General features: G+C 34.8%; 2 protein-coding genes, 1 long non-coding RNA gene and 2 other non-coding genes across 5 annotated transcripts; 1 reads left to right on the forward strand and 4 right to left on the reverse strand.

Moving 5' to 3' along the window:
• Positions 1-369: 369 nt before the first annotated feature.
• Positions 370-1074, reverse strand: LOC128246198 (baculoviral IAP repeat-containing protein 2-like). Its single transcript, XM_052964387.1, has one exon. It carries the CDS (start codon positions 1072-1074, stop codon positions 370-372), a length of 705 nt encoding a protein of 234 aa, XP_052820347.1.
• Positions 1075-1226: 152 nt separating this feature from the next.
• Positions 1227-2028, forward strand: LOC128246199 (uncharacterized). Its single transcript, XM_052964388.1, has 2 exons — positions 1227-1784; positions 1951-2028. The coding sequence occupies exons 1-2, from the start codon at positions 1227-1229 to the stop codon at positions 2026-2028; spliced, it is 636 nt and encodes a 211-aa protein (XP_052820348.1).
• Positions 2029-3635: 1607 nt separating this feature from the next.
• On the reverse strand, positions 3636-3717 carry Trnal-uaa (transfer RNA leucine (anticodon UAA)). Its single transcript has one exon. It is a non-coding gene; the product is annotated as a tRNA-Leu (tRNA).
• A 148-nt stretch (positions 3718-3865) lies between these two features.
• Trnal-caa (transfer RNA leucine (anticodon CAA)) lies at positions 3866-3947 on the reverse strand. The gene has a single exon. It is a non-coding gene; the product is annotated as a tRNA-Leu (tRNA).
• A 5690-nt stretch (positions 3948-9637) lies between these two features.
• On the reverse strand, positions 9638-14141 carry LOC128203102 (uncharacterized). Its single transcript, XR_008255858.1, has 5 exons — positions 13921-14141; positions 13517-13587; positions 13037-13125; positions 12524-12599; positions 9638-9739 (listed from the first exon to the last, which is right to left on the reverse strand). It is a non-coding gene; the product is annotated as an uncharacterized LOC128203102 (long non-coding RNA).
• Between the last annotated feature and the right edge of the window lie 11508 nt (positions 14142-25649).

The raw sequence follows: 25649 nt of genomic DNA on the forward strand, positions 1-25649 counted from the left end.
ATTGCGACAGAACATAAAAAAATGTGCAATGTCATTTCAAAATTTGTGAACAATATAACAAAAACATTAAACAGTTATTCTCTGTATGGCGATTCTCTCCGACATTCAATCAGACACGACATTACTTCACTCCAAAATGAAATGAAAATAAAATATGACACTTAAACAGTATTTTTGTTTTGTCGATACTATTAATGATTTGATGTCATGTATACACCATCGTCATCCTTCTCAGAAAAATCAGCAAATTGACATTTGACTAAGCCCAATATATCTTTGCGACAAATAGGGCATTGACTGTTGGCGTGAGCACACTGTGGACAAGTTACAATATGCCCACAAGGAAGGAAGATCACATCGGCAAGACATTCAAGACAAATTTTGCTTATCCTTCAGATTTTGATTTTCTTCTTGCAATGCTTCTAGATCAGTTTCTAGCCCATTTGATGGACTATCTAGGGATTGTTCAGTTACACAGCAAGAACTAGAACCAGCAGTATAGTTTATCGCCATACTTGGATCGTCTTCCATCTCCATCAGAATTGACATAAGATCGCTCGCTTGAAACTGCGAATTCGGACCTTCTCTTTCACTGTATATTCTAGCAGCTATGCGTATCCAATCCATGTGGTAACCAAACTCGGCCGCTGCTTCCATGGCTGTTTCTTGGCGTGAAATTGATGATTCCTGTTCATCGGATTGGTTTACCTTTTCATTTTGTTTTGATATGGATGGATGTTCACCCAGCCTTGCTTTTTCAACGTAATCTTTTCCTTTACAAATAACGATATGCGGACACGTTGGAAACCATCTCGCATGTTCATACATCGGATCATCACCGATCTCCCAATGTTTTAGACCACCGCCGCAATAGTAACAACGGACAGCATCGCCCACACCTGAGTATACTAGGCCAGCAGATACTAACTCGTTCACGTCAATGTGACTAGCATCTGGCCACGGTGTTGATGATTCTGTGAAGGATTCCAATCGTTTTGTTGGTATTGCATAGTTTGGAAATTTTGGCTTCGTGGTGAAGATGCCCAGTGATGTAGGTGTTACCTTACTTGCCATATTTGCTTACTTATTTCGTAAAGTGTTCATTGACATCAGATATAGTTTAAAATGGTTTCATTATATTTGTGATCACGTGATTTTATATTTTGCGTATAAAAGGGGCTGAAACAGAACTCCAGTCATCATTTGCGTCTCAAACTCGAGCCAATATGTCGTCTCTGTTTAATCGTATAAGTAAAGGTCATTTTCTGGGAAAGGGTGGAAATGGAAAGGTGTTTGAGGCACATAGCAAGAACGGTGACAAGCAGCTTGTCGTAAAACAAGGTCGGTGGTGGAGTCAACATTGCGAAACCCCGCCAGAGATAGCTAACACTTGCCTTATGCAACAGATGGGCGTACGAGGTATCAACCACATGGTCGATTGTGAGATTTACCATGACAAGACCAAAAATGGAGCGAGCAATTACAGCGTGGTATTCGAAAGAATGCCAATGGACCTATTTACCTATGTGGAAAAGTTTGATATCCCTGAGCCTGTGGTGAAAGACATTATGTGGCAAATCATTTTGATTCTTTGTGAAATGGACAGCAAGTGCCAATTGATGCACATGGACATGAAACCAGAGAATGTGTTGATCGATCCAGACACCATAGAAGTTCGCCTATGTGATTTAGAGTTTTGCGTGCCAACTGATGACGAGTGCATATCTTTGAAATCATATGAAGTTTCCACACCTGCCTATCGTGCTCCTGAGAGACAGTTCAAGGTATGCTTCCCTCGTAAGTCTACAGTCTGGTCACTTGGTATAATGGCCTATGAGATGTTACACGATGATGTTCCGTGGGAATCGTACGTCATTGAAAAAGGAGCTGCGCTTAAGTTTGGGACCAATGTTTCGGAACAGTATATCAACTTTGTTTTGGCATGCCTAGAGCCCATCCCCAGTGAAAGACCTGAAGTCTCAGCTCTACTACAACATCAATGGTTGTGTGACTGACGCATCACGATAGATGTATTTTGTGATAGTACCTTTCTGGTTTCAAACATATTAAACATAGCGTTGAAACTACAACTTCTTTTTATCTTTATTGTTCATGATAATTGTTCAGCAATTGTTCTCGAAAAAGCAAGCTTTCTTTTACAGCTAACTTTATCGCGGAAATTCGACAGAGCAATCTTTTTCAGCTAACTTTAACGTAGAAAATCGACTGAGCTTTAATTGTTAGCTAACTTTATCGTGGAAATGCGCAAAAGCTTTAATTTTTAGCTAACTTTATCGTGGAAATGCGCAAAAGCTTTAATTTCTAGCTAACTTTATCGTGGAAATGCGCAAAAGCTTTAATTTCTAGCTAACTTTATCGTGGAAATGCGCAAAAGCTTTAATTTCTAGCTAACTTTATCGTGGAAATGCGCAAAAGCTTAATACAACCCGATATCGGCGATGAGTGGGTTTAGTCCCACGAGGATATTGTTTGAAAATTGTTTGAAAATGACCAATGTGAAAATTGAGAATGAAAATTGAGAATGAAAATTGAGAATGAAAATCGAAAATGAAAATTGAGAATGAAAATTGAAAAATGAAAATTGAGAATGAAAATTGAAAATGAAAATTGAAAATCATCAGAGAAAATGAAAATTGAAAATGAAAATTGAAAATCATCAGAGAAAAAAATGAGCGTCTTGGTATCAGATACAAAAACAAAGTAATTTATTTCAAGTTTTTATTTTTTATTTTGTGAAACAAGATAATTGTCACAATCAATCGAAAACTTTCTTCAACCACGTCAGGGTTAGCCGGCCAAGATTGCAAGATTTTCAAATCGGTGGAAGAAACATGACAAACAATAGTTTCTCATTCGCACTTTTGGTGGCGTTCCATCAGCCTTACAATCATTACAGTACCACACATATCGAAAACAGTTTTGGCAGTAGCCAGCTGGAGGGAAAATGTTCAAAAGATCATGTCGTTGACAAGGTTCTAACGTAAAGACTCCAGCACAACACAATTGGCATTCCCAACAGAATCTTTTGAAATAATCATTGTACTGTAGTCCAGCAAACCCAGCGATGTCAGTATATCGTTTTGCCATAGTAAGTGAAGTGTGAATAGTACAGTTACTGCTGTATGTTTAAATAGTTTGAAGCGCTCTAAAAAGCGTATACATTATTTCTCGAACTTGCATTCGTCAACTTTGCTAACCAATGTTAGAAATTTGAGCTAACTAGCGTATTGCGGTTGTCTACAGCATAACTGTGTGAATCAGAACTGGTAGTGTTTGAGTGATTAACACAGTTCACCTTTCCATATAAATGAAATAAACAGAAAGCAAAAATACAAATAATTGTTTACGATTTATTCATAAATTTGATATTTTCCAATAACAACAGTTCTGCAAAAATAGCATTTACTAGTTTTGATTGAACATTCATGACAAGTCAAATGGCCACAAGGCGTAAACACAATACACTTTTTGTCCGTAACACAAATTTGACAAATGTTTTTTTCATCGTTTTGTAGTTGCAACTCTTGTCGCGTTTCTTGTTTCATGCTGAGGTGATGCCAAATTACGAAATATCTTGGATACTAATCGCATGTCAGCCAAAATGCAAAACATATTAGTACGGGTGGGGTTCGAACCCACGCGGACATAGTCCATTGGAACTTAAGTCCAACGCCTTAACCACTCGGCCACCGTACTTGGTACAAATGAGATGAGAAGTGAAGATTATAAGAGCTTGAAATTATAATGCAAAGGCCATACGATCTGCCAAATTGCTCATGGATTCCTTACAAAACTTTGCAGTTACTCTTAGTCGAATGGACAATTGCCTTAAATGCAAAAGTATTAGTACGGGTGGGGTTCGAACCCACGCGGACAATGTCCATTGGAACTTGAGTCCAACGCCTTAACCACTCGGCCACCGTACTTGGTGCAAATGAGCTGAGAAGTGAAGATTATAAGAGCTTGAAATTATAATGCAAAGGAAACATGAGTTTTTTCTTATGTTTGAAGATTTTGAAAAATATGAGATGAAATTTAAAAATTGCTTTCACGTGAAAGTGAAGTGAGCTTTGCAGTTTGAAGCATTTCAAAAGACGAAAGTCTTCATGATGCTTAAATTTTGTTTCACTCAATCGTTGCATAACTATTGAAAATTTCTCATATACAACTAATGCTTCTAATTTCAGTTTATGTTTTATTCAAAGTGTAAGCAGATAGCAAAGTACAAACATGCATAGCATACATAACATTGCAAACATATCAATATACATAATTATACACAATTGTTTTCATGAAATCAAACACAAGCAAATGTTTACAATTGTTATAATGTCAAACATTCAATGTGAAAAGTATTTTTGTCATGCAATGTGGTCACTCCCTGTTTTTCATCCAGACTTGTGACTGGCATTGGTCAGGTTACCCACGGCATCAGCGAGGTCGGAAAATGGTAACTCTGAGCCAGAAACCTATTTTCCTAGTGTCATACACTACGCAAAATCAGCACCCATTAGAGGCCTTCCAGGCGACCTTCTACAATTTGTTACACCTATAATGTAGAGTGCTGGACTACTCGGGTGTAACAAACGGGGTATTGCTGACTCGTTGTAGGTACAACGCCGAACAAGTGATGTCTGATACAAGAAGGCCTGTACTGGGGCAAGAATCGAGTGCCTCAGCCGCATTGTCCGATCAAAGAAGGGATTTCTGCGATCAACTTCAAGTACCTCAACCACAAGCTAGGCTCGAAAACTCGTAGACTTATTTCTCTTTTGATCTAAGAGAAGGCTACAGAGTTCACTTTCAAACACACCTCTTAAGCACAAAGAGGCATATTTGCTCGCTTTACTTGCAGGTAGGAAATGCTAACTTTAATCTCAGAAAGCATTTCCTTTTATGTATCGCAACTTCTGAGCAAAGAAGCGATTGAAGTTTGAATTTTGAATTTTGAAAAAAACTGAGGCAGCGCTAAAGGCAGTTACTCGACAAGGCACACTTAGGAATAAGCATCCGATTGCTTGTGTTTTCCTCTCTCTTTGTAAAGACTGTGTGGAGTGTCGGACCACAGCGATACATCGAGGTTGCCACTCCCTATTTTTCATTGCCTGTAGCGCGACATGATGACCATGAGCGGTTCCTAGTATTGGTACTGTACATCACCTTACACCAATACTAAGCTGGTCTAACGACACCTCCATACTCATGGTAGCCTCTCAAATTTTACTTTTGCCAAAATGTTTTTGCGAAGTTGACAAAATCATTGCATTGCATCCAAGACCATAGCATATTGAGCAATGAGAAACAAATCTCGTCGAAGCTATACTTCTATGCTCATGCTACCAGACGCAAATAACAAATCACTTGCCAAAATCGCTTTTTGTATATGATCTAATGGCTATCACAGAGAATGATCGTATTCGTCAGGCGATGTCAAAGTGATCGACAACATGAGCTGGCCAGACTCAAGAGCGAAAAACTATGAGGTATCGCGACATACGGTTCTCATGTTCAAACCAGAAGGTCAAAAAACCTCTCAGATATTTTCTCTGTATCTCTGATGCACCAAGTTCATAGTGCGAGGAGAAATCTGAGAAGTTCAAACCCACTTTGGGCTCCCAGCAGACTAACAGCACTTCTGAGTTAAGAGCTTGCTACTGGAATGACGAATATTGAAAAATGTGGAGCTTATATACCCGATGGCCAAAATTAATGCGCATCGCATTATAATTGTGCATAAATGGTTAGGACTATTTTTTTTACCGTTTTTATTTATACGCTCATATGAAATAGTTCCAGAATTATCACTTGATTCCGCATTATTATTGTACAAATGGCTCGAGATTTTGAAATCTGTGAATGAAGTAGTTTTTCTATGAAGATTATGTGAAATCAGTTTCAGTAAAATATCATTTTTTTCAAGTTTCATGGACTTGGTGGAATTTGTGCATATAGCTTATGATTATGAGATCTGTGAGATTTGCTGCAAATGTCGATTTGTTGAATTTGATCATTATGAAGATTTTATTTTTTTCGTGAAATCTTGTGTGAACGCCAGTTTCAGTAAAATATCATTTTTTTCAAGTTTCATGGACTTGGTGGAATTTGTGCATATAGCTTATGATTGTGAGATCTGTGAGATTTGCTGCAAATGTCGATTTGTTGAATTTGATCATTATGAAGATTTTATTTTTTTCATGAAATCTTGTGTGAACGCCAGTTTCAGTAAAATATCAATTTTTCATGTTTCATGAACTTGGTGTTTTTTGTGCATATAGCTTATGATTGTGAGATCTGAGAGATTTGCTGCAAATGTAGATTTGTTGAATTTGATCATTATGAAGATTTTATTTTTTTCATGAAATCTTGTGTGAACGCCAGTTTCAGTAAGATACCAATTTTTCATGTTTCATGAACTTGGTGTTTTTTGTGCATATAGCTTATGATTGTGAGATCTGTGAGATTTGCTGCAAATGTTGATTTGTTGAATTTGAACATTATGAAGATTTTATTTTTTTCATGAAATCTTGTGTGAACGCCAGTTTCAGTAAGATACCAATTTTTCATGTTTCATGAACTTGGTTTTTTTGTGCATATAGCTTATGATTGTGAGATCTGTGAGATTTGCTGCAAATGTTGATTTGTTGAATTTGAACATTATGAAGATTTTATTTTTTTCATGAAATCTTGTGTGAACGCCAGTTTCAGTAAAATATCAATTTTTCATGTTTCATCGACTTAGCTGCATTTTTTTGTGCATATGGCTTATGATTGTGAGATCTGTAATTTTTTGAGAGATTTGCATGAGCCTTTAATTTTTCAACATTATGAAGATTTGATTTTTTTCATGAAATCTTGTGTGAATGCCAGCCTCAGAAAGATATCAATTTTTCATGTTTCATCGACTTAGCTGCATTTTTTTGTGCATATGGCTTATGATTGTGAGATTTGTAATTTTTTGAGAGATTTGCATGAGCCTATAATTTTTTGAATAAATGAAACCTATAATTTTCAACACTATGAAGATTTGATTTTTTTTTTCATGAGATCTTGTGTGAACGCCAGTTTCACTAAGATACCAATTTTTCATGTTTCATGGACTTGATGCTGCATTTTTGTGCATATGGCTTATGATTGTGAAATTTGTAATTTTTGAGAGATTTGCATGAGCCTATAATTTTTCAACAATATGAAGATTTGATTTTTTTCATGAGACATTGTGTGAACGCCAGTCTCAGAAAGATATCAATTTTTCATGTTTCATGGACTTAGCTGCATGTTTTGTGCATATGGCTTATGATTGTGAGATCTGTGAGATTTGCATGTGCCTATAATTTTTTGATTTGCATGAGCCTATAATTTTTTGGGTAAATGAAGCCTATAATTTTTTTTTGAAATCTTGAGATCACGCGTTAATTTCTAGATTTTCAACAATATGAAGATTTTAAATTTTTTCTCATGAAAACTGGTGGGAACGCTAGTTTCAGAGCACAAATGTTGAAGGTTTTGAAATCTGAGTGTTTGAGTGAGTTTTATGAAGCCTATAATTTTTGAAGAATGTAGCCTATAGTTCGATTTTTGAAATCTTGAGATCCAACGTTAATTTCTAGATTTTCAAAATATTCGAATGTTCAGACCATAGAATTGTCATTCAGAGTTCTTGTGATGTATGATTGTTGATATCATGAAGATTTTAACTTTTTCGTGAAATCTTGTGTGAACGCCAGTGTCAGTAAATTATCAATTTTTCAGGTTTCATGGACGTGGGTCCACATTATTGAAATTTGTTATTTTTTTGAAGGAGTTGCATGAGCCTATAATTTTGAATAAATGGAGCCTATAATTTTTTTATGAAATCTTGAGATACCTCGTTAATTTCTAGATTATGAACATTATGAAGATTTGATTTTTTTTTCATGAAGTATTGTGTGAAATAAAGCCTATAGTTCGTTTTTTGAAATCTTGAGATCTCTCGTCAACTTCTAGATTTTCACAATTTTTCACAATTTTTCACAATTTTCGATGCATATTTTTTTGTTGAGAGCATGAAATTACAATTCAGAGTTGCATTATTTTTGTACATATGGCTTATGATCGTGAGATCTCAATTGTTTGAAAATAAAAAAGAAGCTTTTTCATACAATCTCATGTTTGATTTTTTAAATTTCAACACAGCAGAATTTGTGAATTTGCTGTTCATGTTTTGCATTATTTTTGTACATCTGAGTATTTTTTTGAAAAATGAAAAATGCTGCTGACAAAATGTTGAAATGTTGAATGTTTGTGTGATATGTGTATTTCGAGCCATTTTTTGAAGTATAACGCCAGTGGCTGTTATCTTCAAGCATTAAAAGGGAAACCTAATTTTCATCGTAACCCTATTATGTGGTCCTAACCTAGTTTTATTTGTTCACAAATTTGAAAATAAAGGCAACGCCAAAGGCAGTTACTCGACAAGGCACACTTAGGAAGAAGCATCCGATTGCCTATATTTCCCCTCTCATTGTAAAGACTGTGTGGAGTGTCGGACCACGGCAATACAAAGAGGTTGCCACTCCCTATTTTTCATTGCCTGTAGCGTGACATGGTGAACATGAGCGGTTCCTAGTATTGGCACTGTACACCACCTTACACCAATACTAAGCTGGTCTAACGACACCTCCATACTCATGCTAGCCTTTAAATTACTTTTGCCAAATCATTTTGCTGAACGAAAACATTGCCACATATCAATGTTCGGTCGTTCAAGAGGAATGTTTGTGATGAATGAAGTTTTGCACTTCGAAACCAAACTAAGAATGCAATGAGCCTAGTACATTTCACTTGTATTTCACAACGCATCTACATTCTAACATTTTTTTTAAAAATTGCTTGATCTTGCAATATTGATTTCAATTTTCATTCAAGCTGAACTTTATAGACATTGACAAAACAACAGGCTTGCATCTTAAACCGCCGCATAAAGGACAGTGAGAAACGAATCTCGTCGACCCATGCTGGCACGAGCAAACAAATCATTTTGTCAACAGCATTTCACAAAAATGAAACATTTTAAAATGCAGTGCAAATTTTGCTCTTGTGCACACTATCAAAATGTTTACCATGTTCCAACCAATATCGTAATCAATATGACAAGACCAAAGCTTAATAAATTTATGAATTACAAGCAGTATTACTGCTAAAATTTTGTTCAATCACAAATGTTCCTCGGTTTCAGCCGTGACCAAGTCTGGCTGTTTCTCATAAAAAAATATAGTGAAAAACCGTTTGACTGTGGTTTCAATGAAAAAAATCGACAGACCAAAATGTAACCAATTTTATGAAAAAAATGTGTTATCTTTCGTGAACAATACTTTGGATGGCCAAAAAAATAACAACAGTACTCACAATAGCAAACAAGACCCGCGTTACTGGGGTAAGCAAGACAGCACAAACATTAAAAGCAAACAGATAAATCAGTATTTCTCCATTTGATTTTTATTTTTTGAAATGATTTACTGTATGATAAATTTTCAATGTTCATGTAAAACACGAAATACAAGTGTTGGAGAATTACTGATAAACAAAAAGCAACGGTACAAAGCACATATAATACAAACAATATTTTAAAACGAACAAGTGTGGATAGGTATCTTTTTTTCAAATAAACAATGACATTTCAAATACATCGACGAATTTTGTCTGCTGTCTTCTGTCGGATCCCCTGTGTATGGCATCTCATCTGAAAAAAAGAAATGAAACGTGTAAAAGACGAAACATTCTTACATACAATAGCACATTAATGTTTACTCTGGTAAATATTGGTTTCATTTATAACATTGGATTTTTACAGAAATGATAAATGCTTAATTTCAAAACATATTAACCATTCTCTCAGTTTTGATTTACAAATGACAGAGCAGTACACTAACAACGTGCTTAAAATTATGATTTTTTTGACAACTTTTCAATTTTTTCAAAATTTTTGACTTTGGATTTTCACCATAGCGCATTCGTTTTTTTAGCTATATACTTACCAAAGCGCATTTGCGTTTAAGCGATGTAGTTTTTTCACGCTGAGTACCCCCCTTATGAAACTTTTTTTTACATTGAATTTAGAACGATTTATTTGAATCTCAAAATTAAGCACACAAAGTGACGATGTACAAATATTTTGGGATGACGAGATTTTGGCTCGCTCGCCCGACCAAACTAAAAGACTTATAGATATACTTTAAGTCTTTCAGTTGGGCTGGGCGAGGTAACCAAAATCTCGTCATCCCAAAATATTTGTACATCGTCACCTGGTTTGCTTAAATTTGTGAGTCGATTTGTCATAAAAAGAGTAAAATGTATGATAAGATGCTTAGCATCTTCAAATAATTTGACATTCATCTTTTGGTTTGACAAATAATAAAGTGAAATGTATGATAAACTGCTTAGCATCTGTAAATAATTTGACGTTCATCTTTTGGTTTGACAAATAATAGAGTGAAATGTTTGATAAATGCTCAGTGTCATGAATCGATTTGACACTTAGCATTTGGTTTGACAACTGAAAGAATTATTTATTTGCGATTGTGTACTAGAAGAATTTGCATTGTATGACTATTTCTAAATGTCATGAACAAATAATGTCATATGGTTTGACAAAAAAGTAGATTGAAATACCATTCATTTGTGATGTTTTACACTTGTGAAATGCAGATCGAATGCATTATTTTTGTGCATATTTAATATGTAACGCATACTTAATATCATTACAAAACTTGAAAACTACAGCAATTTATGATCTGTACAATGGAGAGACTTAATCGCAAAATTAAGAGAATTGCCATTCTTGAGGCTAGACTTGCTGTACTCAAAACAGAGTTACAGTCAGAACTGGAGCAGCTGAACAACTCCAATGACATGACAATGAACTATGGTTCAAAAACATTATCACCTGTACAAACTGAGGTTGAAGACTGGGGTGACTGCGTAAGGACTTCAGAAATCATCAGCGAGGAGGACTGGGAATCTGAAGCAAACAGGCAGCCCTTCACTCTTGGTGGGACATTCTGCAAAACGAGAAAATCTACAAACTGGGAAAACAGATGCCCTGTTTGTTTCTCAAAAAACTGTGGACATAAAGTGAACAGATGTTTGTTCAGAGAAGCCGCAACTCAGTGATTTAATATTCTACATTATTGTTGTATGTACCATATAATACTGGATGAACAAGTTCAAAAACTGTTTATCATATACTACTGGATAAACAAGTTAAAAAATAAATAAGCACTTTGTATTTTACCTCGTGTTGTTTTACTTCAATGTCCCGAAACCATTTAAACGAACAACTTCCACTGAGGTCAGACCAGCCATACAAGAGCTGAAAAAACAAAACATTTCTGTTGAAAAATGAAAACATCAATGAGTAAAATAAGAACAATACTTGTTCAATTTGTTTGCCACCAAAAACATGAATCTTAAATGATCTTGTTTTCCCTGCCAGATGATATACAATAAAACTTAACAATATAAGCTTCAACTCACTAATTTTCATTTACTAAATATGAACACTGGCTAATTAACTTCTATTAAGTCTTTGACCACCAAAGAATATTTGCAGTGAGTTGTAAATGCTTAGTCTCAAAACATATTAACCATTCTCTCAGTTTTGATTTACAAATGACAGAGCAGTACACTAACAACGTGCTTAAAATTATGATTTTTTTGACAACTTTTCAATTTTTTCAAAATTTTTGACTTTGGATTTTCACCATAGCGCATTCGTTTTTTAGCTATATACTTACCAAAGCGCATTTGCGTTTAAGCGATGTAGTTTTTTCACACTGAGTACCCCCCTTATGAAACTTTTTTTTACATTGAATTTAGAACGATTTATTTGAATCTCAAAATTAAGCACACAAAGTGACGATGTACAAATATTTTGGGATGACGAGATTTTGGCTCGCTCGCCCGACCAAACTAAAAGACTTATAGATATACTTTAAGTCTTTCAGTTGGGCTGGGCGAGGTAACCAAAAAGCTCGTCACCCTAAATTATTTGTACATCGTCACCTGGTTTGCTTAAATTTGTGAGTCGATTTGTCATAAAAAGAGTAAAATGTATGATAAGATGCTTAGCATCTTCAAATAATTTGACATTCATCTTTTGGTTTGACAAATAATAAAGTGAAATGTATGATAAACTGCTAAGCATGTGTAAATAATTTGACATTCATCTTTCGGTTTGACAAATAATATAGTGAAATGTATGACACATGCTAAATATCATGAATCGATTTGACACTTAGCATTTGGTTTGACAACTGAATGAGTGAAATGTATGACAAATGCTAAATGTCACGAATCTGACACATAGCTGTAATTTTGCTACCATAATGTGAAATAAGTTACAAAGAGCAAAATCAAATCATGTTGGTTCAGTGTTTCAGTAATTTAAAGTACCAAGATGAGTTAACTTTACTGTTCATTGTAACTTTGAGATTTGTTTCTGATGAAATTTGGTGAAATTACTTACTTGTTATTGACAGAGCAGAACACACTGCATATTGGGTGAGCTTCAGGTTATATAGGCTAGGTTACTCCTCACAACTCTGAAACAAAACATTTTATTAACAAAACTGCACATATTGCTTGTTAGTTTTTTACTTTTTTCATTCCATTAAAAGCATGGCTAAGTGCACATTTCATCCACATCAACAATGTTGAAATAATCCTGAAAACAAAATACTTCCTACATACAAACAGAAACAGAAAAACTGTTCACATGCAGAAGGTATTATGTTCCCAACATTTCTTATCATTCACAACAGGAACAAAATTATGCATTTATGGCATTGGTAGATATCAAACACAAACTGAAAATTTATCTAATAGCAGTTCAATGTAATAAATCAAACACAGTGTCTGTTATTAGATAAATTATCAGTTTATAAAAATTATTCCAAGCATATTTCCAAACAGACTAAGCACTGAGATTATGATATGACAGTTCAATTCATGGAATTAATTTTCAGCTGATTTTACTTACTTGTAAATGTACTTTCTTGGGTACTGCCTTCAACCATTTTGATCACCAGCTTTCTGACACACAGGACGACTGCATCTGAACTGCCGTCTCTGGTTTAAAAAAAATAATTTTCAACATATTTTTCAAACAAAGAAATAGAAGAAGATATTTATCAATCTTGCATGATTTGTCATTTCTTATTTCTGTCAGTTTGGTCCCTAAACAAAGTTAAAATCATTCAAAATATGACATAAACAAGACAAGAGATATGAATTAACACTGCTTACTATGTTTTTCAACATATCTAGCCGAGAATTAAAGTTTCTAAAATCGGCTTCGAGAATGTTCGAAACATTCTAAAACGAGCTGGGAGCAATTTCTTTTGACATAAGTTTTTACGTAATTCAATGCACACATCGACAAAACTTGTTGGTAATATGATACATCATATATTTAGACACAATTTCTCATAAAACTTTTAAACATTCATGTCATACTTACCGCAGGAAAGCTGGAAATACGACCTTCACAATTTATTTTTCAAGATGGCCGACCAGCGCACAGCGAGAACTCTGCAATATGACGTCATACATATCACGTCATATCATTCCATGAATTGCATTATTTATTTATTTTTTAAACTTTTACGAAAATAAAGAAAATACACTCATTAAAAATAATTTAAAATTATCTTAATCATGTATTATGTATCGTTTTATGAAATTAAACAATAGGAAAAAAAAAGTTTGTTCATTTTCAGAAAAACGAAATCGAAAGTAGAAATATTTTCTGAAATTGGAAATGTTTAAAACCTCGTAAAATCATTTATATCTCTTGTATATGCATAAACCCGGCTTGATTCAATCGCGAACACATTATAGAAACTATAACTACCAAGGTCGTACCTTCAAACACAGAAAATATCCCAAATTTTACACACAAAGAGTATTGTTTACATGGTTCAACCGTATCCAAGTGAATACGACAGACAACACTTTCCCTTATAATAATCAGCTCAGTATAGCTTGTACCGAAAATCGTAACATTATTCTGTGATTGTTTTACTTTATTTCATGTTTTATTTTGCTTAAGTATCGTACTTTGTAGCATTTTACGATACATTCTGTGTATCTTTGAGGAGTTATGCATAGCGATTTGCACATATATATATGACCATATGACCATTACTCGTTTGATAACTATGTGCAAGCATAGTTGTTCTTGAAGCTTAAGTGATTCCCAACTAGATTACTATAGATAAACACAATAAAACACGAACAGTTCATACATTTTATTTTGTTACTATTCATTGTCTGTTCATCACTCAATTTATTGTTAAAACTGTTTTGGCACAAATTGCCTCCCACGCCTGGCGAAGAACTGGCGAAGTGCTTCGTGATTCTCATTTCTCTCTAAGTCTCTGCTACTGAGCTTTTCAACAACTTTGTAAGTTTTGTCAACACTCGACGAGTCTTCTTGCACCAAACACACCAAACAGGGGTACAGTTCAGGGCACTGATGGCTTGGGGCTCTCTGTTCTGCTTTCTGTTCAGCCTCTCCGTTTTTGAAACAAATCAAACACGGATATAGTTTCGGACACGTGTGGATTTCAATTGCCATATTGATGTTTGCATTCAATTGCACACTGTCCATGTTTTTCTGTTTTGCATCAGACCTTCTGAGCAACTTCTTCAAACACGTTTTGATGATTTTCTTGATTCCCATAATTTGTATATATACTAGATCAGTAGGTTTTGACAAGTATGACATGAGAAGAAAAGATAAGTTTTATATATGAACTATATTACGTTCCACTCATTGCATTATTTTAAGCCATGGACCATGCAATCTACAATGCTAGGTACAGTGCTTGCTACTATGTTACTATGCTTCTATTTTTCAATCGAGATAAAACAAACAATCAAATTGCATTTCAACGCATTTATTCAAAGTTAAAACATCAAAACAATTGTTTGAACCTTTTCATTCGGAAAGCACTTAATGAAGTATCATCATGTTTGAGCGGATTGAAAACTAATGTCAATTCTTGTTTTCGCTCACAAAAATACTTGGTTCAATTTCGTCAATTTTTACTTCCTCGTCTACGGTCTCAATGTCTTCAAAATTATCACTATCATAACAGTAACCGTCACAAACGCAGCAATTTCTCATATAACAAACTGCCCCGTCTGGGTTGTCATCTTGCATGGATTCGATTTCGCTCGATTTTTGTTCTTCAGCATCTCGCAAATAATCTTCTGCCATCTCCATCATTTTTTCATATTCATTGATATCATTCATGGGTTGCTGAGAACAAGATTCGCTTTTTTGCTCGTTTTCACTGGTGTTCTCACAAGGCGTTGTTTGCTGTGTCGATGCTTGACTGGACATAATTGTTTGAGAATGTGTATGACAAGTAACAAATTTTCAGCCCTTATAATAAGAATAAAATAATTCACTAGTAAATCGCATTCCATGATATAAATCGAAAATAAAACTGACATTGAACTCGCTCACAATAGAAATATGACGGACATAAGCAACCTTAATTTACAAATTACCGGCTTCGTAGCGAGACTATGTATGGGTGATAACAAGCACGAGTCTACGTTCAAAGAAATCGTCTCGATACTTGACAATATCGAAAAAACATTTCTGCAAAACAAACTGGAAACGACCGAGTATCGCAAGAAATGTGGCGCACTACAGCAAAAGGTGTTTAGGTTGATCAGAGAGAACGATCGGTATAAGCAAACTCATGTGCACAACTCGAATACGGACGATAGTCAACTATTGCAGGACGAAGTTACACGCTTGACATTGAATCTGTCACAGCTGACTGCGGAAAACAATCAGCTTAAGCAAAATAACACGGCATTGGAAGACGAAGTTTTGCGCTTGAAATCTCAAACAGACAACCTGCAATCCTTAGACGAAGCTGCCTGTATGGAACTATTCAACGAAAACACTCAAGATTTTTCATGAATTACTTTACTTCTGCCACTTACAAGTGAATATTACGAAGTTCAATAAAAAGCAATTTCAAAGCATTCGTTTTTTATGTTAATTTTTTGTTATCCTAAGTCTTAGAAACGCAAATCTCAGTAACGTTGTGCTTAAACTGTTTCTCTTGCGCTTTGCTTGATTCTGGCCAGATAATCTTTTCCTTCTGAGTTACCCAATCTTTTGTAGTAACGTTTTATGTTTCTTCTATTCATTTTTCGTGCCGGGTGGTTTATCCAACAAGCGGGACAAAAGCCGTTGTATTTATCAAAACAGCTTGGACACGCGGAATGTTCGAATGCACATTGTTTCATAACGAGCAAGCGATAGTCAATGTTACTGTAGCCACCGCACCAATGACAAGCTCTGAAACGTTTTCCGAGTCTCTTATCATACGAAATACATTTTGAGTTTTTTTTACCGTTGTTGTGAGCCATACTTTATTTAAGAGGTTCAAAAATATTTCACTAATATAGTGTCAAGTCAATTTCATTCAGTTTATGTAATTCAAATGTTTTGACAACAGTAACATGGCAAGTCTTAACCGTTGGTGACACAATAAACTATTGTCTATATTTGCTGCGTTTTACACATTTACGAAAACACAAGACAAAGAATATTTCATTTTTTCATGTTTATTTTACAATTGAATCGTTATCTACAAAAACTTGAAACATCATAACACACTAAATGTCTCCAAAGTCATGATACTCAGAGTCCCCAGGTTCATTGTTCATAAATACGGTTTTATCGTTTCCCACATATAGCCTATGTGCTTCAACAGAAAATCGTTTAGAATCTCAGGTTCAGCATAATCGTTTGAACTGTGTCTCAGTGCTGTCCTCGCTTCTTCCGTCTCACAATACTTGATCTCTCTGTACATTTCAACGCACCTCCTGATCTGGTCTGCCTCATATTTTGACTCCTGAATAGTGTATATTTGTTCAAGTATTTTCGCAACTTTATCATGATCCAAAGGGGAAGCCGGCGAAGAATTTTCAAGATCATCGCTAAAATTCCCATCCTCGATATCGTCATCATCTGAAAGGACAACAGCTGTAGCTTCATCTTTTCCTTCCCATGCCTTGAACCTCTTCCTTATCGGGCTAGCAGGTGGAGTAAGAACGTCTGCTTTTACTTTTACTGCGCTGAATTCTTTCTCATCCATGCTCACATCCATACAAGACTCTGCCGCATCTCGCAAATAGTCTTCTGCCATTGCTTGTAGTTTTTCGTCTTCAGTTGAGTAGTGCTGAGGAGATGATTTGCTTGACATGTTGTAGATTGTAGATTGTTTGTAACCAGTGCACAATTTGGAGACCTTATAATAGCAAAAAAATAATTCATCGATATTATTCATCGTCAAAACTTTCATATTGGTTTTATGTTCATTTATTTCAAATAGAAGCACATTGTAGCTTTTTGCATAAATATCAAACAAGATCCATACAGTCATTGTCCTTGTCAAACATACCAACTCTCATCGATTCGGTTTGCTGGGGGGAGGTATTGCTGTATTCTATTTTCTGTCTTTTTACAATGTTATCCATCTCACCATTTTCCACTTTTCTTTTCATTCCCGCATTGGAACTGGAATCGTTTAAATCCATCTGCGGTTTGAACATTTCATAATAATTCATGAACATTTCCTTATCCAACATATCAACACTCATCGATTCGGTTTGTTGCGGTAAGGTATTGCTGTTGTCTGATTTCTGTGTTTTTACGGTGTTAGCCATCTCATCCATCTCACAGTTCATGGCATTGGAATCATTCAAATCCATCTTCTGTCTGTACAATTTACAGTCGTCGCACTGGCAGTTATCGATACAGTCATAATAATTCAATCTGAAAAGGATACAGTCATAATAATTCAATCTGAAAAACTTACAGTCGTCACACTGGCAGTTGTTTGTCATGATCTCTTTGCAGTTTGGTTTTGCCATGATCTCTTTGCAGTTTGGCTTTGCAGTATTTTGCAATGTTTTGCAGTCTTTTGCTTTTATACCCTTTTGAACTTTGCATTACAAAAAGGCGAACATCAACACGTCACTTTTGAACTTTTCCCTTGTGCTTTTCTTAATGGTGGCGAGGTAATCATGCCTCATCTCTCTCAATAACCAGTCGTTAGTTTCTATTTTACCCAATTTCTTGTAGTATCGTTTCCTTTCCTTAATGTGTGCTAACGCAACTGGATGGTTCAACCAACAAGCAGGACAAGAGCCATTGTATTTATCGAAACAGCTTGGACACGCGGAATGTTCGAACACACAGTTTTTCATAACGAGTAGGAGATAGTCAATGTTACTGTAACCACCACACCACTCACAACATCGAAAACGTTTTCCGAATCTCTTATCATACGAATATTTTGACGTGTTTAACATGTTTGACATGTTTGACATGTTTGACATGTTTGGATCTGTATCGGCTGTATCGGCTGTCATAGTGTATGTTTGTGTGTTTGTATGTGTGCATGAGTTCTTTGTAGCCACCACAAATAATGGAATACAGAAAACGGGGGTGAAAATAAGGGGGGGGGATTTTCAACAAGGGGGGGGGGGCCTTTTCTATCAGCCTATTTCCCCAAGTCCATTCCATTTCCATTTTCATTTTTCAAACATCAAAACAAAACTTCCCAGTTTGCTACTTTTGATACCAGTCCAAAGCTACACAAAGTATGATATAATACATATAGCAAATGAGTTTGTAAAAATGTATGATACGAATTACTAGCCCGTTTTCAACAAGTGTTACCGATTTTTTGACGGCAAAGTATTGGTAATTAAGACGTATTTTAATAACATTTAAGTCTATACAAAGCCTGCATTGTTTTCAATCTAAACGGTAGTAACATATATTGTTTTAAACAACAATATGAATAACACCTTTATACGTGATTTCTCCGTAAATGTGTTCTAAAATCGTAAAGAAGTTACATTATCCGATAATAAAACTATAACAAAGATCTAAACATTTTAATGGTAAAATACTTTTGAAAGCTGCACATATTCGATTTCTGAAATTCTGTCTTTGATATTTCTGTATATTTCCATGACAACTTATCTGGTTATAATGGAAAATTCAATAAATGCAGAATTAAAAACTTTTGCTGTAGAATAGTATACTAAAAAAAAAAACGGCTGACAACAAATTAAAAGTCGCGTCAATTTTAACCAATTAACTAACAACTTGATATATTTTTAAATGTATTATTCAAACTTTCACCTTTACATAATATGAACGTATTTATTGTGTTGCATGATTCTAAAGCAAATTAATTCTATTTTAAGTACGAAGACATGCCAAGGTTAAGAACTGATCCTAAACCCATAGATGTTGCATTGGCCAATGCCACTAAACGCCTCAATGTTGATACAAGTGTTTTTCACAGTTTTGTTATACACTTAGCACATACAGTATGTGCAAAGAGGTAAATACATTTAATACAAATTACATTTGTAATATAGAACAAATTTGGTATTCAACTAGGCTGTAAGGTATCTAAATACAGCTAACAAAAAATACATGACTGTCCTCATTGATAAGATGCATTTTTCTATTCACTGACGTTCTTAAAGACAAATCGCATCGTTGTTTCAAGTAATCAAGGACGAATGCATCATGGAATTTTCCATTCATTGATATACTTAACGGTTCAACCCTGTGTATAACGAATGCCAGCTAAAACAGAAGTACAACCAATATATTTTAACGTAATAAACGCCAAGATTGATGGGGAAATGTGCAAGGGTTTAATGGGTTGGTGAACGGCATTCAGCAAAACAGCAAAACACTTATTTGAACGCACCACACTCATTTTCTGCAAAGCAACTCACAATAAACAGTAAAGGCAATATTACGTTCAAATCTATTGGCTGAGTGTTGAATAGGCTATTCGTTTTCTGACCTACCATGCGTTAATAAATGAAATGAAAATGTCGGTATTAGCCAAACATTCAAACTTCAGTCATGAAAATTCGTAATCATTTAGGTAAATTGTTATTAAAATTATTTGTAAATTCTTTCAATTAAAACGATTGCTCCTACATCGTTACTGTACATGTTGCTGTTGCTTTTCTTAATGCCTTTTCCATTATATCATATTCTTATTAAAGAACTGCTGCATAGTTGACAATATAATTTGATAAACGCATTTAGCACAATAATAAGGCAAAATGGAATGTTTTGTTAATGTCTTTTATTTCAATTGTCACACATTGTCTTTAAAATAGATAAACTATCCTAGTTCTTTATATAAAATTTTAAGTTTATCAAAAGTCTTTTTATCATTTATTGTGACACGAGTTCTGTGAAATAAAGTTGTAAACATATAATGGTAATATACTGGTTCCTGGCTTTGTCCGAAAAAAACAACATTGTAATTGCAGTATTTCAATCTGGTTTTAATCCCATTTTTCATATCATCCACTTCAAAGGGACTCGTTCCCGTTTTTAGAGTCAAATATCTAAAACGATAATGTTGTCTAAAAGTATATTTCCCTTTTCATAATTATATAGAATACAACCCATATGAAAAGGTTATTCGGCCTGTATTCAGTGATTGGCTCTGCAATCGTTTAACATTCAACGGGTGTGTTCAGCTCCGCCTTCTCAGAACCTGTGTAAGCGTGACCATATTCGGATATACACTTGTTCAGTCCGTTATTGTTTCTGCCTTATCTAAACACCTTGACGATGCTTATAATCCGTGCCATTATTTAAGACTATGAAATTATAAAAAAATAAATGTTTTTTGTTTGTTAACATAATGCTCCCTTTTTTAAAAAAATGTGCGAGTGAGTTTCGTGCTGGACAAACTAAAAAACGTTGCATCCACTGATTTTTAATTTCAAATTCATGATAATCAAATGCCAAACAATGTAATCCCGAAAACACGACGATCAAACGTTTTGTATATGCAATCGAGAGAACAATGCATGAATTTGTATCTAAAAAAAAAAAAGAAGGAATCATTAAATTCTATTTTTTAATTAGAATAATGTCATCAAAATTGGATATAAATAGAGAATATTTGTTGGTTTCTATTCACGAGAGGAGAGGGCCTTTATGAAAGAGTGCTTTGTTACAGCGGTACCCGTTGGACGCCCCTCACGCACAATTATAGCTAATGACGTTCCTGTCAGGATTTTTTCTATTTCCGGTTCGTGGAAAAAAATCCTGTATTTATTATTATACACTCATTGTTTTAGTGCAAACGTTTTATGCACTTTTAGATAAAACATGGCACGGCTACATGACCGAATTGCTTACCGCTTTTTATTGAATGGATTTTTTATAGGTCGGACGTGGAGCATCACAAACGAGAATAAACATCGGATAAACACATTTTTTTGAGTTTAAGAGTTTGGTTCATGTGAAATTCATCCACCACTGTCAGAGACCAGGCTAATGCGCATGAAAACCAATTAAAGAGTTAACTGATATTTCCAACGTTTTTATTTCTTGTCTGCAAACCAGTGATGAAAGACCGTTGGCAAAAGATCAGATCGCAGATTTTCATATTTCCATTCCAAATTTAATATGTTATGGCTTAAACCGTTACTAAATGGTAAAGAACAATGCATAAAACATTAATTTTGGAGAGGAAATATGAAAATCTGCGATCTGATCTTTTGTCAAAAGTCTTTATCACTGGTTTTCTGATATTAACGCCAAAAACTGCTCGTTCCAAGACAAAAAATAATAAAGTTGTCAAAACGTTCAATCTGTGAGAGTGCAGCTTTAACTCTTGTGGTTTCACCGATAAACTCAATATTTCATCAAAAAGCATGAACAAAAGCGTTATATTTGGACTTAAAGTATTGGTCCTAGAAGTATGTGTGTGCATTTTTTGTCTAGAGCGTTTCTTGGTTTATTTGTGTGGAAGGATGTCTGAAAATTATTTTTTGCAGGGTTAACAGCTGGCATCTTGCAGTTTACCATTGAAACAAGGACAACAGCTAAGATGCCCGCCGATTTCTTAGCCAACGACTAATTTTACTAAATTTATTATAACTATTTTACACAAGCATGTATTGACTTTAATGTTTCAGGTGATTTATGTACATAAGCTAGCTTTCTAACAAACTACCCATAAAGTTCACCAAAGGTCAAAATCAGGTTCAATTCAAGGTCGAAATGTAAAACATCAGTTGTTTACCTTTAATTATCACTTGCAAACAAATGCAGTGTTTCATTTAAAAGAGGACAGTAGCATAAGTATAATATTTAACCATTTCGCATCAGAAACACCCAAACAAGGACCGCATAAGATATATTGGTGAAAACACCAGCCAATTATATACCGCCACCTTAAAACGATTTTTTTTTCAAAATATGCATATTATCAAACAAGCAATATTGATTCAAGGTTGTTTGGCCTTAAAATATTTTAATTTATATAAATTGATGCATCAAATCCTTATAAATGAATAACCTGCGGTCATGTATCATGTATGAAGCATTTAACTTGTGATATTATATTATTATAAGGGTCATATAAAGGTTATATACCATCTGCAAAGGCAAATTGACAATCGGTGGATTTTTAAAGAAGGACTGCAACTAAAGAAAAACAAGCAATGTTAAATTCCCGAATGTTTTGCAAACCTGTAGAATATTCAACTGGTGCCATGTAATGCCAAAACATGAAGAGGACCAAGAAATACAAAATGGCGTCCAAGATGGTGGTCATATATTGCAAATTTAAATAGCACATTATATTGCGATGTATCAATTTTCAATAAAAGATGGGGATGAATATTGGATATAACCTCTTCCATAATGCCCAAAATGTACTTAAAATTGATATATTTACCATTGACCACTCGAGGTCAATGTCTTATCAAGGTGCGAGCACGAAAAATAGCTCAACATTTGATAGTTCCTACATTTTCCTGCACACGTTTGATCTTTTAAAATTAGTTCATTTACAGTAAAAACATTAAAGCTTTCATGATAGCAACAAGGTGTGGTGTAAAAATATGTATTTTAAGGGATAGAGGTTAACCATTTTATAATGAATTTGAAAATGATATTTGTATATATATATATATATAACTAAGCAATTAAAAGGTCGAAATGATCGTTTGAAATTTCCCTTTGTCTGGCGGCGTTTCTCATGTGGCGGTTTTGGCCGCCAGATAAGTCATTACCCTGTACCATGTTTATACAACTGATGTTCCTACTCTATTACTATTCAGTGCTTTACAGAATTCATGTATACTATTTGTGTCAATTAGTAAAAACAACCCCAACGCATTTGGCCCTGGTTAAATGTACATGTGTTAGCAATACATTAAGTGTTTCTATCTAAGCCTACCGAATGCCTTCTAAGTACCCAGCCAAGCCTATATTGTCTCTTTTAGACACTCAATGTTCCCAACAAGCCGTTCATATTTGCTCATAAAGGCCCAGTTCATAACTCTTATTTCAGAGTTTGTTTTTAAAAGCTCAATACTCCATATTGGGGTTTCGGTCAAGCCAACTCAATATCAAAAAACCAGACAGGTTTAACCAAGACCAGATCAGTTCTAATCAGCCACTTTTCGTCTACAACCAACCCTAAAGACCAAGCAGTAATCAAAAACTTTGTTCAAGTCTGGTATTCATAAACATGTTGTTACTGCGTGTGGTGTCACACATACCATTAAAGGTAGTCTATGAAGCCGAAACAGTTTTAAATAAAAATATGTTGGCTATATTGGATACTATTTAGTGTCAAACAAGTCTTAAATAGGTTATATCCAAGTCGATTTAGTGCCTTGAAAATCCAATTGTAGCTCCAATAAAGCCTACCTCTGGAAGGTATTTCAACACCATGTATGCTGAATTAATTCATTATACTCGGTACCAAAAAGACTCCAATTTGGCAATCATAAAGCCCATTCAGAGCCAAACAAATACCTGAGCAGCTCTAGTAAAGCCTACTCAGTGCCAAATAGACCACATGTTGGCAATCATAAAGCAAACCCATTTGCAACTCTAAATTAAATCAGTCAGTGCCAAACAAACCACATGTAGGCAATCTTAAGTCCTTAAAGAGCCAAGAAAACGTCGGCAATTCTAATTTAGACTACCCAGTGCCAAACAAACCACATGTAGGCAATCTTAAGTCCTTAAAGAGCCAAGAAAACGTAGGCAATTCTAATTTAGACTACCAAATGTTGGCAATCAAAAAGCCCATTTAGAGCCGAACAAAACCATGTGCTGCTCCAATTTAGACTTCCCATTGCCCAAAACGACCACATGTTTGGCACCATAAAGCCAAACAAACCCATGTGCAGATCTAATTAAGCCTTCGCACTGCAAGATAAACAACTTGCAGGCCGTCAGAAAGACCATTTAGAGCAAAACAAACTCATGTGCAACTCTAATTGAGATTTCTCAGTGTCAAACACACTAAATGTTGGCACCCATAAAGCCCTTTAAGAGATTAACAAACACATGTGCAGCTCTAATTAAGTCTTCTCGGTGTCAAACAGACCACATGTTGGAAACCATAAAGTACATTTACATACACATAAAACATATGCAAGTATTATATGGACTACTAAGTGCCCAATAGACCACTTGCAGGCAGTCAGAGAGCCAAGTACGAGCCAAACAATCCCATGAGCAAATCTACTTGAGACTATTCCGTGCCAAACATATTCTATTTTGACAACCATAAAGCCCATTTAAAGCCAAAGCAAACAAACATGTGCACATCTAATTAAGATTACTCAGTACCATACACTGACAACCATAAAGTCGCCGTTTTCATATACTACTAATTCCACAAATCCATATGTTGTAACTCCACTAGTAATGCCAATTAGAGGTTTAACATTCAGGAAGTAATAATCTTAAGATGACCTTTGTAGTGGACCATTTACATTTTAATGATTCATACATGGCCATGGTCAGTTAGAAATAAGGCTTTGACAATGAACTAAATAGCCTTTATATTATATTACAAATGCTGCTTGGAAATATGGAAGAACAGATCGACAAACTTTTATTGATTTCCTAGTACTGATTTGTATTTGAAGATAGGGATTGTCATGGCATGTATATAGCCTGTATACAAAATGCTTTAACAAATGTTTTGCTGTCACTAACTGAAACAGATTGCTTTAACACCATAATAAATATTTACCAACACGGAGTGAAAAGGGGAATACTTGTACGAAAGTTTTTTTTTTCATTTTCTACGTAAAGGTAAATATTTATTATTATTAGTTACAACGATGCGGTAAAAATGATGAGATAATGTGCTTTTTAGTAAAACAATTTCTAGATAACTATTTGGTCGAACATTTTTTATAATCGATTGCATACATTTCTCGAATCTTTGAAATGTATTTCATTGGGGGAAAAAACAACAACATAAAACGGTTTGAGGATGTTTTATTGCGATTGTGTTTGTATGCTCAAAATGGTGATTAATAGGTTTTGTTGTAATCAAATAATTAGCAAAACGCAACAATTATCAATTGTCATTAGCGATAATTCACTTTATATTGGTTAGTATGTCAGCAAAATTATGTAAAAGCGCAATGGACTTAAGTGCACATTTGTGCAATATTACTTAGCACCTTCTCGCTTTGACCTCTTGTGGGTTGCAGGTATATAAAGTGTGTAGAGG

The sequence above is a fragment of the Mya arenaria genome, chromosome 9 (assembly GCF_026914265.1).
Source record: "Mya arenaria isolate MELC-2E11 chromosome 9, ASM2691426v1".
NCBI classification, from domain to species: domain Eukaryota; kingdom Metazoa; phylum Mollusca; class Bivalvia; order Myida; family Myidae; genus Mya; species Mya arenaria.

Coding starts and splice junctions, on each gene's coding strand:
- LOC128246198 (XM_052964387.1), bottom strand. CDS start 1,074: ATGGCAAGTAAGGTAACACCTACATCACTGGGCATCTTCACCACGAAG.
- LOC128246199 (XM_052964388.1), top strand. CDS start 1,227: ATGTCGTCTCTGTTTAATCGTATAAGTAAAGGTCATTTTCTGGGAAAG. Junction 1,785..1,950: donor CTCCTGAGAGACAGTTCAAG/GTATGCTTCCCT, acceptor TGGCATGCCTAG/AGCCCATCCCCAGTGAAAGA.